The sequence below is a fragment of the Furipterus horrens genome, unplaced genomic scaffold (genome assembly GCF_987537825.1).
Source record: "Furipterus horrens unplaced genomic scaffold, mFurHor1.1.pri manual_scaffold_10, whole genome shotgun sequence".
Classification (NCBI taxonomy): domain Eukaryota; kingdom Metazoa; phylum Chordata; class Mammalia; order Chiroptera; family Furipteridae; genus Furipterus; species Furipterus horrens.
The window spans coordinates 89,753,765-89,770,095 of NW_028327180.1; the positions used below are offsets into that span (position 1 = coordinate 89,753,765).

Sequence of the window (16,331 nt, forward strand, 5' to 3'; positions counted from 1 at the left end):
CTGCTGAATGAAGTCAGGGAAAACGTCCTTAAAGAAAGTGATGGTTGCTGTGGGACTTGAAGTGCAGGAGTTACCACAGTTCCTGTGGGAGGAAGTAAGAGCATTCCAGGCCAAAAGCCTACCATGCGCACAAGTCATAAGACAAGAGGAAGAAAGGCATGTTCATTAAAGAAGCCTAGAATGTCTGGAAGGCAGGGAGCAAAGAGGAACTGGGGCATCAGATGGGGTTGAGAGACGTGCCGGGTCCAGACTGTGGGGCCATGGTCAAGATTCTGGCCTCCATCGCAAGGACAGTGGGGAAGCAGTTGACAGGGATGATGGAATAATGAGGATACTGTATCCCTGGGATCATCTGGGCAGAGCTGGTTTAAATCAGGCTTCATACCAGCTAGTTGAACCCTCCATTTCCTATCATTGTGTTTATAGTCAATGTGAATTCTTCACTACAAAGAGGGATTTGTAAGTTTATGCCTACGAGTGCGTTATGAAAAAGGCACTGAATATAATTCCAGATAGCATAAAGAAATCCTCAGACTATGTCCACTCAGTGAATAAATAGTGGCTATTTTGCAGAAGTCCTTAGGATAAAACTAAGCCAAATTTGGCTTCGAGCTACATGTATTAAGTATTTATTTAAAATATATATATATTGTTCTATACAATTAAATACCTCCATTGAGAATATGAATTTCAGTAAAATCCTAAAAGAGGTGAAAGGGAAAGGCTATGTGTATCTGGAGAATACATTGTGCGCATGAGGGCCAGGAAGAGCAGAGGCCTCAGGTGGGAGCGGGCATGAGTGGTCAAGGAGCGGAGTAAGTGAGAAGAAAACTGGCAGGAGCTTTGGGAAGAGAGGAAAATATGAAAGATGTTTTCAAGCCTCTAGGGTATTGTGAAGACCCTGACCTTGACTCTGCAGTAAGAGAACAATGGAGGGTTTGGACAGAGACATAATATCGCTTGACTTTTATTTCAACAGGCTCCCTCTGGCAGCTGCATTGAAAGCAGACCTAAGAGAGACAGGGAGGGAAGCAGGGAGATGGTGAGGAGGCCCGAGCGATGGCCCAGGCAGGGGCTTAGTGGGACTGGGGCCGTGGTAGTAGCATGGAGAAGGTGAGAAATGGGCTCGGGCACAGGTGACAAATCGGAGGATTCAAGGATGGTCTCATGGTTTCCGTTCTGAAAACTGGAAGCACGTAGTGACCGTTTCTGAAGGAAGGAAGACTGCTGGGGAGAAATCTCAATTTTACACCTGTTGAGTTTGAAATGTCTGTGAGTCTCCACTATGGAAAACCTTCCTAAAGCTAAATATCACCTGTGTCTCTTTTAAAAAAAATTAGTATTATAATGTTAACAAAGACTCTTCCCCTTTACTTGATCTTATTGAAGATACTTATCATGGTGGTCAGATTAAGCCACTTTGCTACTTAAAACTATCCAGTGGCTTCCCATTGAATTTGGAATAAAATGTAAGTTCCTCACCACAGTGTCCAAGACCCTCCCTATACGTCCTGCCTGCCCACCTTGCCTCGTAAGCCCCCCTCTTCAGTCATTATGCCGCTTCTGTGGGGGCCTTATTTCTGTGTCTTGAACATGCCAAGATCATTCTGGTCTTAGGAACTTGCTGTTGTTTCTGTTGTCTCTCTCTGGAATACCCTTGCCACTTTGTTTCTTCTGCACCAGAGACTGTATGTGATCATTCAGATTGCGGCCCTCATGCTCTCTCTCCTCGGAAAGTTCTTCTATAATCATCATTGTGGTCTCGGTCCTTCTCACCCTTGAAATTGCTTGTTTATTTATTTACACGTTCATTGAGTGTCTCCCTCCTCCCTGCCCTACAAGGTATCTCATCTGACTAGTTTCCACTGTACTCTCAGCAGCTAATACATTGTGTGGCACACACCAGGCACTTCGTAAATATCTGTTAAATAATTAGGTGGAGCTGGGAAGAAAAAGATTAGGTGGAGAGAGAAAACCCTACTCTCTTGACATCAAAGGGGTTGTTATGCTGGTTACATTTTGCCTCTATTGATGAATGCATTTCATGTTGTAGACCTTACAGATTTCAAAGTCTTTCCTGTGGGATATTGTGGTAACAGTACAGAATCAACAGGTCAGACCATTCCCAGTTTACATATGAAAACGAGGCTCATAGGGAACAGATAACTTCCTTGTGTTTGCTGTGCTTTTCGGTGACAGTCTGACCTGACCTCTGTGGAGCCTGAGAAAGACGATGCCTAGAGAAGGGCTCCTGGTGGCTTAACTGAATTCAAGTTAAAAAAACTACAACAAAAACAAACAAATAAACAAACCAACAGACAAGTCCAGCAGCCATGGGACACAGGGCCCTTTCACGCACACCGCACTCTGAGAAAAGCTGGCCCTGCGCTGTCCGCATCCACGTATTTCTGCCCTCTGAGCCGGCCTTTAAAGGAGCCCCCAGAGTCCTGTTTCAACCAGCAGGACTGAGGCTTTCCCCATCTATTCAGACCTACACAGCTATATCCCCACCAGCTCCTTTATTGATCCATCAGAGTGGCTCCATCATGACCAACCAGGACAGCACCTTTTGGACCAACCAAACTGCAAGGATTTGAAGTCCTCATTGGCATGAGGATGGAGCAGTCGGGGACCAGGGATGGGGACGTGTGGCTACATAAGTCAGTTCCCTTCTGGCTCTGAGAGCACACTTTCCCTTCCCACGGAAGGCTGGAGATTGCATTGCCCCGGCAGGAGCTAAAACACGGAAGATGCCTCACTGGAGCAGAGCAGGGAACCCCAGTGCAGCGCGGGGCAGAGTGAGCCAGGCACTTAGGGGTCACTGTCTGACTGCAGAAGTGGTCTGGCCCCAGGGCGACTTGTCCTGGGGCCTCCTGACCCTAGGACTGCCTAACAGCAGTGCTGTCTTCACAACCTGCTGTCACAGTTGAGCTGCGTTCACAGAAAAGGTATCCTCCTTTACCGCACCCCAAACTGGAGATTTCTTTTGGTGTTCAATTGACGCCAATGGCCTCCTTTCAATGATTAAATGCATAACTAAAATGAGGGAATCTGTCTTTAGAAAAGGGGAACTAAACATAACTAGGCCCATCTGATGTTTGGAAAGTGGCTTTCAAACCAACTGCCCCCAAAGGATAAAAGTGTATTAATGATAATTCATTTGTATTTTTATTGGGTAGGGCTACAGCCATAGCTGTTATTAAATACTTCTAGAAAGTCTGACTTTGGCTACTTGGAAGATGCCCACAGATCCCACAGGGATTGGGGAACCCATTTTCCTAGACAAATTCTACCCCGGGTATGCAAACTTGACTGCTATTGCAGCATTTTCATCGTCCTCATCACCCCCAGGCGACCCGTTTTATAGAACAAACTGACCAAATAGGTACAATTCAATGGGTAAAATCTGTTGACTCTTTCAATCTACCTTGGCCTAAAGTCCTTCCCTTGGTATTGTTTAATTTAAGATCGATTCTTTTTGCTGTATATCGATTGTCCCCTTCTAAAATTGTGACTGGAAGGCCTATCCTGTGAGGTTAGATCACAGAATGCGGGGACTTGCCTTAATAAGGAGACCTTCTAACTTCCTGCCAAGAACTCACCAAGGCTCTTGAAATCAGTGCAGGCTCATAGGGCAGTCTCCCCACAGTGCCCTTCTGGGAGATGGCACCAAGCATCACGGCCCACAGCCTGGGCACATGATCCATCTGTAAAACACGTCCACAAGGACTCCCTCCAGCCTCGCTGGAGTGGACTATACCGCATATTGTAATTAATCCCCACTTGCAAGGTTAAATGGCACCAATCCATGAATTTGTTTTTTATTTTAAAAAGCCCCCTAACTTGTACCTCATTCCCCTAATTGAACACCCCAGCCTATAGGAGACGTCAAATTGGGGTTACCCAGAGTTTGGCCTTTGCCTTGACAGTTTTACATTAAATGTTTTATCTTTGGGTCTGTATTGACCTTGCTGAAAGAGATCAGAAAATATTCTGTTTCACCCTGGCTGGTGTGGCTCTGTGGTTTTAGCGCCTACCTGCAAACCAAAGAATTACTGGTTCGGTTCCTAGTCAGGGCTCATGCCTGGGTTGCAAGCCTGGTCCCCACTTGGGGGCATGCAAGAGGCAACTTATTGGTGTATCTCTCCCACATAGATGTTTCTCTCCCTCTCTCCTCTTCCTCTCTCTCTAAAAATAAATCAACAGTTTGATTCCGAGTCAGGGCACATTACTAGGTTGCATGTCAGGTTCCCAGTTACGGGCACGAGTGAGAGGGAACCACACAGTGATGTTTCTCTCCCTCTCTTTCTCCTTTCCTCTCTAAATATAAAATAAATAAAAAAACAAACAAACATAAATAAATAAATTATTTTTTTAAATAAAAATAAATCGACAAAATCCTATTTTTTTAATAAATTGTTCTCTTCTGTTGGTACTATTTCCTAAGTAACTATGAATACCAGTTTTATAAATGGATATAATCAACTTGCAGACTGGCAGCTTTCTTTGAACTCGTTTATTCTCCTTTCTGAGCTTATTCTAATCTCTGACTGTCACTTGTAAACATCTGTCCATAATTGATGAAATGACCATCCTTGGGGTCCCAGTCAGCTCAGCAACAGAGACTGTCATGCTTAGGAGCCAAGGAGCACAGATATAAGGTAAAACATAACAAACTGAAGTGCTGGGGAGAGAAGAGCTCACAGGCAGATCCCTCCTAAGAGTGCCTTTACCACAAAGCTGAGACTTTCGCAGGGAAGTGTTGAAGGAAGATAAGTCCTAGAATAACTTACACGTCTGATTAAAACACTCAGTGTACTGAATGCAGGGAGATTTCTTTGAGGATCAGTCTGAATATAATGTGCCAGAGGCTCCCCCTAAGTGTCCTCAAACCTGCCTGCTCCCTCTGTGCCGCCATAAAAGGGTAGAATTGGAGCCAACATGTCACCTCACCCTCTGTCCCTCTGCAGAAGTCATTCCATCCAGAGGTTCCCAAGTGTGTTTACAAATGGAAATTAACCAGCCTCATCAACATGTCTCTCCAGAGAGATGGTTCATTTTAGTAACGCAGAAATGTACCTCAATGGCCTACTCAGAGCCACCTGGGATGTCCTTTGTGTAATCTGGAAATGGATGTTCAGAGTGTAAAGTGACATTGCAGCCTCACTGCAGATCCAAACCCCTCGCACCCCTCGCTAGTACCACAGGAGGGAGGGATGGATCATCTTCCTGAGTCTTTACAGCAAGGCTCCTTCCAGTTGGCCTTTCCTCAGGCTCCCCAAGCGCCCACATACCTGGAAACCCAGATTTCAGCTCTCCTCTTTGCTCTTATCTGTTCCAAAAGCTGAGTGAAGACAGAACATGAATTTTTAAAATATTTTTTTAATGAATCGCTTTGATTAAATCAGTAGTTGGCCACATAGTCTTTGTTATCCCAAACTCTTCTATTTATTAAACATTTATCTTGTTGCCACTCACCATGCTAGACACAGGGAAGACTATAGTCATGCTCCTGCCTTCACGGGAAGGGTGGACAGCGAACAAGATCCAGGTGGCCATGGTCAGTGCCGGGAAGATAAGAAACGTGGTGGCCTGGGCAAGGCAGGTAGAACCGGGTGGATCGGATAAGTTCTCTCTAAGCAGGTGACATTTGAACTGTGACCTGGAGGATGAGACTAAGTAAGACCTTTTATTTCTTTTCTTTTTGCCACTTACAGATTTTTATTTCTAATAAAGTAAATATCAATCTTTACTATCCCACATAAACAAAAATCTCATTGGGTGGGAGGGGGTCCTTTTTCTTATTCCAGAGCAAAAGGGTAGTGAGACCAAAGTGTGAGAAAAGCCCTGTAGTTTATCCCCAGCCACACCTGGTCCACGCCCTGCTCTGACCTCATAGGCGCCAGTGTGACCCAACTGCAAGCCCATCCTGTATATATGGCCCTGGCGGGGCTGACATTCAGTCCATTAGAGCCCAGGAAGCTGACTGCAGTGACCGGTAGCACTCGGACTTGCGAGCTTCATTGTTACCCTTAAACACCATTGGGTGATCTTTTTCCTGGTTTTCTTTTTTTGTTCTGATTTCAAACCACCATGGCCGATGACACCACAGCCACTGCCAACAGCGAGGAGCGCGTAGTCGAAGATTACGAGCTCCTCCGTGTCATCGGCACTGGGTCTTTCGCCCAGGTGTGGTTGGCACTGCACTTGCCGACGGGCACTGAGGTGGCCGTCAAAGCCATCAGCAAGTGCAGGGCATCTAGGTATTTTCAAGAGGTCCTGTACCACAAGGCTTTATACCACCCAAATAGCGCGCAGATATTTGAGGTCATTTACACCGAGGACACGTGCCACATCTTCATGGAGCACGTGCCTGGAAGCAGCCTGCGAGAACACCTGCAGAACTGCGGCCCCAGCACCGAGGAGGCAGCCAGGCCAATGTTTCAACAGCTAGTCTCGGCAGTGCAGTGCTGCCACCGGAAGAACATCATCCATGGGGACTTGAAGCCAGGCAACATCTTGCTCCATGGGGAGAGGAACATCAAACTAGCTGATTTTGGCTGCAGCAGGGAGTGTACCCACCGCAAAACGAGGACCATTTATGGCACCGTACCATACATGGCCCCCGAGTACTTCAGGGGTATGATGTACAATAATCTGAATGTGGACATCTGGAACCTGAGGGTAATTTTGTACCAGATGCTGGTGGGCCGTTTGGCATTTAGGGGGGGCATCACTGGGCAAATGAAAGATAAGATCATACGTGGGCAGTTCATCATACCAGAGTTCCTCTCCAATGGGAGTAAAAATCTTATAAAAAAGCTACTGACTCTCAACCCCCAGGAAAGGCCAACCATCGATAACATCCTGCAGGACCCATGGGTCACCAAGGGCCGCGGGGAGGACTTGAGACCGTACAATGAGCCTCCCTGGGGGGACCTGGACCCCCAGGTGACAGACAGAATGAAGAAAATGGGGTTTACGGAGAGCAGAATTAAGGACTCTTTGGAACACCAGATGTACGACAGGGTCATGGGAACGTACCTCACACTGAAAACCTCAACATCGAAGGTGAAGGTACTTACCATCAGGGTCAGGCCCTGCCCCTCCCCTGTCTCCACCATCGGGGAGAGGACAAAAGACCCTGCCCTGCCCTCAAGCCACCTGGGGTTGAAGGCCACCCTTCCCCCAGCGGAAGCCAGCCTGGCGCCCAGGACCAGCAGGCCCCTACCCGGCCCCAGGTCAGGACCATCACCCCCAGCCCCGCCCTCTAGTGTGACCCTGGTGGCGCCCCCACCGGCCCCCGCCGCGGCAGAACCCGCAGCCGTGCAGGAGCCCCGCAAGGACCCCCCGACGACGGCCGGGTCCGGGCTGCGCGGCCGGACGCTGGGACCCCCGCTCTCCCTCTGCCCGTGGTCAGCGCTGGCGGCGCGCGGGTCGCAGAGCCTTCGGGGCCCTCCTGACGTGTGTGCAGCGGGCCGGCCGCCCACGGGCAGCGTCGCCAGAGCTCGAGGGTTACACCCAAGTAGTTTTTGAAGTGGCGACGGCCCCCAGCAGGCGGAGGAGGGCACCGACAGCTGCCGGCGAGAGCGGGGCCAGAAGTACACCCGGCGTGGAGGCGGCAGGACGCGGCCGGTGCACGACGAGGGAGTGGGAGCTGCCGCAGCGCTGCCCACACGGGGTTCACCCCGGGGGGCGACCCCGCGTCTCCTCCGGACTGTTTGATCCTGGGCCCTTGTCCCCTCCCTGCTCTCCTTAATAAAACGCTCAGCTTTCACAGATGTTCAATAGACGTGACGATCTGATCCACAGAAATGTTCTGGATGCGTTGTTGGTCCCCCTCTGCCCAGAACTGCGGCTGAGCACGTGTCTGAGCAGCGGGCAGTGATGGAGGCGTGCGTGGGCGCTACTGCGGTTAGCGACGCGGGTTTCCGGGGAGAGGCCGGCGCCCCACGCCTGTGGGTTCCAGGCCCCGGGGCGCAGCAGGCGTGGAGCAGGCGGCGGTCTCTGCTGGCAGGCGGCTGACAGCCCGGGGGCTCTGTGACCTCCGCGGGGACCACCTCCCCTGCCCTGTAGGCTCTGCTTGCTTCCCTCTGGGCTGGTGTCAGTGTCAGGGGGGCTGTCCCTTTATACAGAGTGTGAAGCGCGGGGATGGAAGAGCGCCCCAGGCTGAGGCCCCAGCCGAGCTCCAGGCGCCCGGGCTCGGTGAGCTGCAGTGGGAGCAGCGGGAGACGTGGCCGCAGGCGCAGGGCAGCGCCCGAGGGCCAGGGGAAAGGGCGGGCTTTACTCTGAGAACAGCGACCAGCCATGAAGGGCATTAAGCCAGGGAGTAATGTGACCCAATTCATGTTTTCAAGCTAGTAAATTGTTCCCCCTGCAAACATTTTTATCTATTTCTACATATTATGAGATTATTTCTACATATAATATGATTCACCAGGCAGGGCAGGTGTTCTTATAACCACAAAGAACTGTGAGTTGGAAGCTCTATGTGTCTTTCTCACTTTAATCCTTACCACCCCAGTGCCCTGAACACGTGGGAACGCAAAGTAATCGAATGTTTTCAGAGGGAAAGCCCTCCTGCCTCTGCAGAGCTAATTCATTCACTGTTCTTCCATCACTGATCAGCTGACCTTCTTGCCCTGGCACTGAGGAACCTGCCTCGGTCCTCTGATTCATCTGTGCCCCTTCCCTGAGGACCCAGCAGCATATGGCTGAGACCTGTGTGCGACTCTCGTCACTTTGTGTCGTCATTACGTGGTTTCCTTGCCCGCCTTGCCCTGATCTTCCATTCCTGAGGTCTTGGCTGGTAAGTATGTTGCTCACTTTTGTATTTCCCGTCATTACCAGAAAGCCAGGTCCAGAGAAGGTGCTGGGAGAATGATGGGCAGGTCCACCATGAACCCTGTGACCATACAGGGGACTGTCCCCAGTCAGGACACACTGGAGTGTAGAAGGGACTGTGGTGAACGATTGTGCTTCAACAACAGTGCAAAGCTGGGCTGGGCTTGACCCGGGATGTACGCACCTCGGTGAACCTTGGGAGGCATTATGAACAAAATGGTGACGTTTCTAATTCTGGGAACTTTTAGGAGGCCCTCATACTCACTGCATTTGCTGGAGCCGGTTTGGCCTGATGGTCCTCACATCACGGGAGACGTCACAATATACACAATGTTCTAAGTAGCAAGGGCATCAAGGTGAGGTCATCCAGACTCACACTTTCACAGTGTGATTTCGTCTTCAACTCGACTTCAGTATTTTTAATTATTACAAAAAGAAGCTCTCAGTTTGGTGCTCGATTATCTTTCACCCCCTCAAGCCCCCACTAATCTTCACTTTTAAATGAAAAGTAAACAAACCTCAGGATCAGGACCTTCGACAAAGAAATGTTACTTGCCAAGGCACCCTGGTTTCTTTTATTGGATAATTGGTATTGTTATCAGAGAAACCCTGAATCTTCTGGCCAATGCAGTAAAGAATGACAGATCAGCGAGCCTATTAGCGTGCACGCAAAAGTCATTAGTGGATAGGAGAGTAAAAGCAAGGGCGGCCAAAGGTCGGGTGGCAAACACACCCTAGGGTGGCGAGAGGCCCTGCGGCCAGAAGGCCATGAGAGCCAAGAGAGCCAAGAGCCAAGAGCCAAGAGAGGGAGTCCTTTGTTCTGAGGACCTATACAGTTGGCGGGATGGGGTGAGGGAGTTACATTTTGATTGACAGGTGAAGGTAGTGCCAGTTTTCCAGGATTGGCACGTGGATACCCCAAAGTATTAATGATCTTCTTCCTTTAGGCATTATGGGCTCTTTTCCTCTTTTAGGTCTTGAGGTGTAAACACAGGTTCAAAGGCTTTCCTTCCCATATAGTAGAAAAGACACATAGATTTCAAAAACCTTCCTCTTCTTGTGCTAATATAGTGTTCCTTGTGATACTGAGATATCTGGCAGTATTATGGGACCAGACCCAAGACTGCTGAGTTAGGGGGTGGGACATCTCCTTGTGCTACTCATTTGACTGTAACAGCAGGATTTGCATCAAACGGCCCACCAACGTTGCTCTGTACACTTCCAAGCCTGGAGAAACATCTTCTGTAGGTGGGAAGAAGTGCCTCTCCCCTTCTTATTTCTTCAAGTGCCCCTCTCCTCCCTGCACTTCCACCCTACCCGCTACTCTGCCCTCTCTATGTCTTGGGCTTTTAGAAAACAAAAGTCAGGAAACCTTACACCTTCTGCTTCCCCTCTATCCACGCTTCACCTGAAGATTTGAAGCACAAAGCCTGCTGCCTGCTGGAATGAAGGGAAATGGATGAGTGGGGTTGCGCAGCAGAAGAATTAATGAGCAGCATGAATATCATCCAGTCTCATTACCCAAATGTCGGCTCCATCCCCATCTGAAGGGTGATTCCGTGTTGAGATGTTCCTCATCTGTGCACGCTGACACAGCCTGGTGTGGAGGCTCCAGTGCAGGCAGCTAACGCGGCTCCAGGCTACCACTCACAAGCTCTTGCAGAGCAGGGAGAGGTGAGGAAGTGTCTGCTGCAGCATTCAGGGTTGCCTCCTTGCCTCCCCACCCGATTCCAAGATAAGCTCAGCACGTATCCCAGGAAGGGTTCCACGGGCAGGGGCTTTGCCACCACAGCAGGATCAGCAGGGTTTCCCCATCCCCACGGACCCCTCTGCTGCCCATCTCAGGCTCTGCCCCCTGCCCCCTAGGTAGGGCTTCCCTCTCCCCCCACCACTTGGAAACACCTGCAAGATGATGTCAGGGGAATAGGATGCCCTGGTGACAAAATTTGATCTCAAGTTAAAAACAGGAGCTTTCTGCTTGGAACAGAGCATGGTTTAGGCACTGTGAGACCTTCAGGGAAGAGTCTTCCATCTGGTCCCTGCCGTCTGCAGCTGTGAGGGGCCTGGGACATCACCCCACGGGAGGCAGCGAACTCATGAAGCGCCAGGAGATGGAGCTGCAGGGCTCACACTGCAATTAGCTGCTCGCAGCTCGCAGGAAAACAACCAGGTTTTACTCCCCTCGAGACCCACTACTGCCTTCTGGGACCCAGTCTGCTGAACACTGAGTTGCAAGAGCTGCTTCCTCCCCCCCCACAACCCCCACCAGGCTTGCTAGCACTAGGAGCGTGACTTATGCCTGCCTGCTGCATTAAGCCCAGGACGACGTCAGGGAAGTAAGCCTCTCATCTGACCCTTCTGTCTCAGATTGTTGACATCCTCCTGCCTGCATGGAGGAAGGAGCCAGGCCACCGGGCGAAAGGGCGGTGTTGTAAGAAGCTCAGGGAGCCTATTTAATAAATCAAACAGAAGTTGTTTTCATGCCTTTTAAATCACGCTGAGGTTTCAATTTCTTCCTTTTGCACGCTCATGCATTCTTGGCGATCGGTTTGTTTTCTTACACTGCCGGGAGCCCTGATGGTAGGTGCCTGGGAGCGGGCGCCCTGCGCGCCCAGTTGCGCTAGTCTCTCCTGCCAGTCCAGCGGGCCGGTGCCGCGGAGTCTCCAGATGCGCAGAGCCTCTCGGGGCTGCTTCTCGCCTCCCGGGGCCTGGCCTCCTTCCTCGGTACGTGCGGGGAGTGGGAAACAGTTCTTTAGACACCGCAGTGACCGAGACCGCTACACGCCCGCTTCCCCTGAGCAGGTGCTCAGAGTGGGGCAAACTCAGCCTTGAGGCAGGCCCGGGCGCCACCTGCTGTCCATCCAACGCGCCGAGGCAACGGCGCTGTAAAGGAGACACAGTGCTTTGCAATTCGGCCCACTTCCTCGAACACCCCTTTCCGTGTTTCAGCTACAGACAGACATTCTAGAAATCTAGATGCTTAACGTGGAGTCAGAAGTTGGCGTCAGCGGATCTGGGAGCCCCATAAACATGTATGCAGAAGGTGGTGCCTCTGTACACTTTTCTGTAAGAGTAGTGGACTGCTTTCATGAGTCTAACTACCATTTTATGATCTGTGGACCATGTGCCGGACAACGCGCAAGCCATTGGTGGTAAGTGGTGACCGAACAGGTCCCTCTGCCTCATGGACTTCCCATGAACTTTCCTGTAGTCTGTAGTAGGCTGAATAATGGCCTCCAAATATCTCCTGCTCAGAATCCCTGGACTTGTAAATGTTACCTTTTCTGGCAAAAGGGACTTTGCAGGTGTGATCACATTAAAGATCCAGAGATGAGGAGATTTTCCTGGATGATCCCAGTGGACCCAATGTAATTGCAAGGGTCATTGTAATAAGAGGGACACGGGAGGAGTCAGAGCCAGCTGCTGCTCCGTTGCTGCCTTTAAAGAGACAGAATGGGGGCCCGGAGCCAAAGGATGTGGGCAGCATCCAGAAGCTGGAAAGGATCAAAGAAACAGATTCTCCCCTGCCAGAAGGAAAGGCTGTCAACTTGGTTTGAGCTCGGTGAAACCACTTCCAGGCTTCCAGCCTCCAGGACTGTAAAAGAATACATTTGTCTTGTTTATCCCGTAAGTTTGTAGTGATTTGTTTCAGCAGCTGTAAGGAAACATACACATCTTAGCAGGCCTCAGACCCTAAAAGGGGTGAGACCCCATACAGTCCTTTTCAACGCTGAGGAACTCTGTCCCACTGGCCCTCCCCCTCTCCAGAAAGTGCACCTAACTAACACTGAGGAAGTGGATTGACCAAACTTCTCCCCAGGGGCAGAGAGGGAAGCCTACATCTGAATCCCTTTCCTGGAGGGCCTCGGGACTAGTGGGGAAGATAAAACTCAGATTGTGTTCTTCTCCATGAGCTATACAGACATGTGCCAGTAACTCCACAAAGCCATAGGATAAGTGCGGGACATTTCCTCCAGTACCAGTTTTACTGGAAAAGGCAGATTTTTTAAAGTATATTTTATTGATTATGCTGTTATAGTAGTCCCAATTTTTCTTCTTTTTGCTCCCCTGTGCACAGTACCCACTTCCCTCCAGCAGTCCCACCCGCCTTAGTTCATGTCCATGGGTCGTGCATATAAGTTCTTTGGTTTTACCCTTTCCTATATTATTCTTAACTTTCCTCTGTCTATTTTGTACCAACCGATTATGCTTCTTAATCCCTGCACCATTTCCCCATTTCTCCGCCTTCCCCCTCCCAGCTGATAACCCTCCAGATGATCCCCATACCTATGATTCTGTTCCTATTCCGGTTTGCTTAGTTGGATTTTGTTTTCATTTTTTAGATTCAGTTGTTGATAGTTGTGAGTTTGTTGTCATTTTAATGTTCATAATTTTGATCTTCTTTTTTTTAAATAAGTCCCTTTGACATTTCATATAATAATAACTTGGTGATGATGAACTCCTTTAGCTTGACCTTGTCTGGGAAGCGCTTTATCTGCCCTTCCATTCTAAATGATAGCTTTGCTGGATAGAGTAATCTTGGTTGTAGGTCCTTGCTTTTCATCACTTTGAATATTTCTTGCCAGTCCTTTCTTGCCTGCAAAGTTTCTTTTGAGAAATCAGCTGATAGTCTTATAGGTACCCCTTTGTAGGTAACTCTCTGCTTTTCTCTTGCTGCTTTTAAGAGTCTCTCTTTATCTTGAAACTTTGGCATTTTAATTATGATGTGTTTTGGTGTGGTCCTGTTTGGGTCTAGCTTGTTTGGGACTCTCTGTGCTTCCTGGACTTGTATGTCTATTTCCTTCACCAAATTTGGGGATTGTCCTTCATTATTTTCTCACATAAGTTTTCAATTTCTTGCTCTTCCTTTTCTCCTTCTGGCACCCCTATGGTTCGGATGTTGGCATGTTTAAAGTTGTCACTCTCCTCATTTGTTTCAATTCTTACTTCCTCATTCTGTTCTGGTTGACTGTTTTTTTCTTCCTTATGTTCCAAATCATTGATTTGAACCCTGGTTTCCTTCCCTTCACCGTGGGTTTTGTGTGGATTTTCCTTCATTTTATTTAGCATAGCCTTCACTTCTTTCCTCATGCACTTGCCGCACTTAAGCATATCTGTCAAGCCTGTGAGCATTTTTATCACCAGTGTTTTGAACTCTGCATCTGTTAAGTTGGATGTTTCCTCGTCTGTTAGGTTGGCTATCTCCTCGTCACTTAGTTCTCCCAATGGAACCTTGATCCATTCCCCCTTTTGGGCCATACTTCTCTGTCTGCTCATCTTGACAGGCTTCTGTGTTTGTTTACCTCTGTGTCTTAGGTAGAGTTGTTGCACCTGTTACATTTTACTTTATAAGGGTATTTGCCACTACAGGGCAACCCATTTCACCATCTTGTGGCACTGTGTGTCTGAGAGGGGTCTGAGAGCGAAAAATGCCACTTACTCAGCACTTGCCCTCTTTTCCAGGCACTTCTCCCACTTCTGTATGGGACTGGCACCTCTCTAGCTGTTGCCCTGGCCGTTGTTCCCAGACTGGGTGGGTCTGCAGACGTTCTAGGACCATGGGGGCCCTTTAAACAAGCAGACTCTACTGAGAGACCGGCAGTTTCTTCCTCTGCCCCAACTCCCACTGGTTTGCACAGTCAGAAGCAATGAGGCTTTATTTTTCCCTGGTGCTGGGACTGTGAGCTGTGTGGTCTGGTCTGGTGCTGGGAACACTCCCCGAGTGTCTCTCCCTACTTTTAAAAATGTGTGACTGCCATTTCCACTGGCCTGCCGCTGCCGCCACCACCACACCACATCCTCTCCACCCTGGCTCTGCCCTTCCTACCTGTCTGGAAAGAAAGAAGTTGATCTCATTATGTCCTTCTGATCCTAATTTTTCAAGATGCCATAACTGCTCAGGTAGTGTACTTTTTGCACTCTGCCTACTTGTGGCATGATTTCAATAAAACCTAAATAGGCCATAATATTGAACCGTTAAATGAGAACGTGCTTTCCTTTTAGTCCTTTTTACTCAATCTGATTATATTCAGTTGAAAGTCTCAGTTTGATGCTAGAAAATCTCCAACACATGACAATATCTCTTTCTCATATATATATTAAGTAGAGATAGCAGGCATTAGGCTCAGAGCTCAAGTTTAATAATAGTGTTTTCTTTTCATTGTATTTACTTTTACTGAAAACTCTTTAGAGCAAGCATCCCTGACATTATACAGATGACATAAAATTTTCCATTTAATATAAATGTTATTAAGTCGAAAAGGGTGAGATTATTTCAAAATTTATGCCAATAATAGAGGACCACAGAAATCACAGAAATCACAACATAAGTATGCTAATGACCGAAGCCAACCACTGCTGTTGCTTCTCTGGAACTCTAGCCCATAAAACCTTGAGAAATTACAGGCTGTGGACCAAGTTCTGGCTTAGAACTCAGATTGTTCCAGCCTCCATGCACCGTGTCACTGTGTCACCGTAATGGAGCAAGGGGAGCGGGCCAGAGAAGCCTGCAGTTTGGAAATTAAAGCTGGGGAGACAGGAGCTGGCTTCTGGTCCAAGGCCTTTCCAGCTGACCCTGTGGGTAATTAGGGACCTGCTGTGACTCCATCATAGGCCTTCCCAGCAGTGGAAGGGGTAGACAGACAACAACAAAAAATGCCCAGTCGGTCTCACAGCCTCCCCCATCCCACCTCACCTTCCAGAGGGGGCACGGGGGGTGCTCCTGTGCTAAGGAACTGCTGAAGCAGACTGCCCGCTTGGCAAAAGGTGGGAGGGAAAGAGACAGGTTCAGCGCAGTGTGTTCCCTGGAGACCCTGTCCTGTTCAGGTACTTACACAATTAAGTCAGCGGCTCAGTCAGCTCAGGTGGCCATAACAAAGTACCACAGCTGGGGTGGCTTACAGAACAGAAACGTACTTTTCCACAGGGTTGGCTTCTACAAGGCCTCTCTTCCTGGCTCACAGGTCACCTCTTCTCTGTGTGTATCCCTGGCGCCTCTTCCTCTTCTTATAAGGACATCAACCCTACTAGATTAGGGCCCCACCCTTATAATCTCCTTTAACGTTCATTATTCCTTGTAGGCTCCATCTCCAAATACAGGCACACTGGGAGTTAGGGTTTTAACATACGATTTGGAGGGAGACACCGCTCAATCCATAACAGTCAGGTCTAGGGACTCTTCTGGAAGGATACACAGCACGCTGTTGAAAAGAGTGACGAATTTTAGCCTGCCTCAGACATTTAACAAGGCAACCCTGCCCTGAGTGCTGAGAGCCACGTGCCTCACGTCCAGCTCCCCAGGAAGCCTACTTTGCAGGCATTAGCATGCCAAGCGGCCCCCAACCCATCAGTGCCAAGGGAAAGAGAAGGGCCCAGTGGGAAATGCCACCATCCCGTGACCAGACTGTAGGTCAGACATGTCTTTAGCACCCTTCCCTGCCTCTTTACCCTTTGACCCCTCCTTAGGCCCATGGGCTTACACATGCCCT

The 16,331-nt window shown here is 49.1% G+C and overlaps 1 protein-coding gene across 1 annotated transcript; it reads left to right on the top strand.

Annotated features, from left to right (window-relative positions):
- Positions 1-6,093: 6,093 nt before the first annotated feature.
- Positions 6,094-7,536, top strand: LOC150000944 (serine/threonine-protein kinase MARK2-like). The gene has a single exon (XM_090290266.1). It carries the CDS (start codon positions 6,094-6,096, stop codon positions 7,534-7,536), a length of 1,443 nt encoding a protein of 480 aa, XP_090146392.1.
- Positions 7,537-16,331: the final 8,795 nt, after the last annotated feature.

Bases quoted from the DNA above. Each gene is read 5' to 3' on its own strand.
- LOC150000944 (XM_090290266.1), top strand. From the start codon at position 6,094: ATGGCCGATGACACCACAGCCACTGCCAACAGCGAGGAGCGCGTAGTC.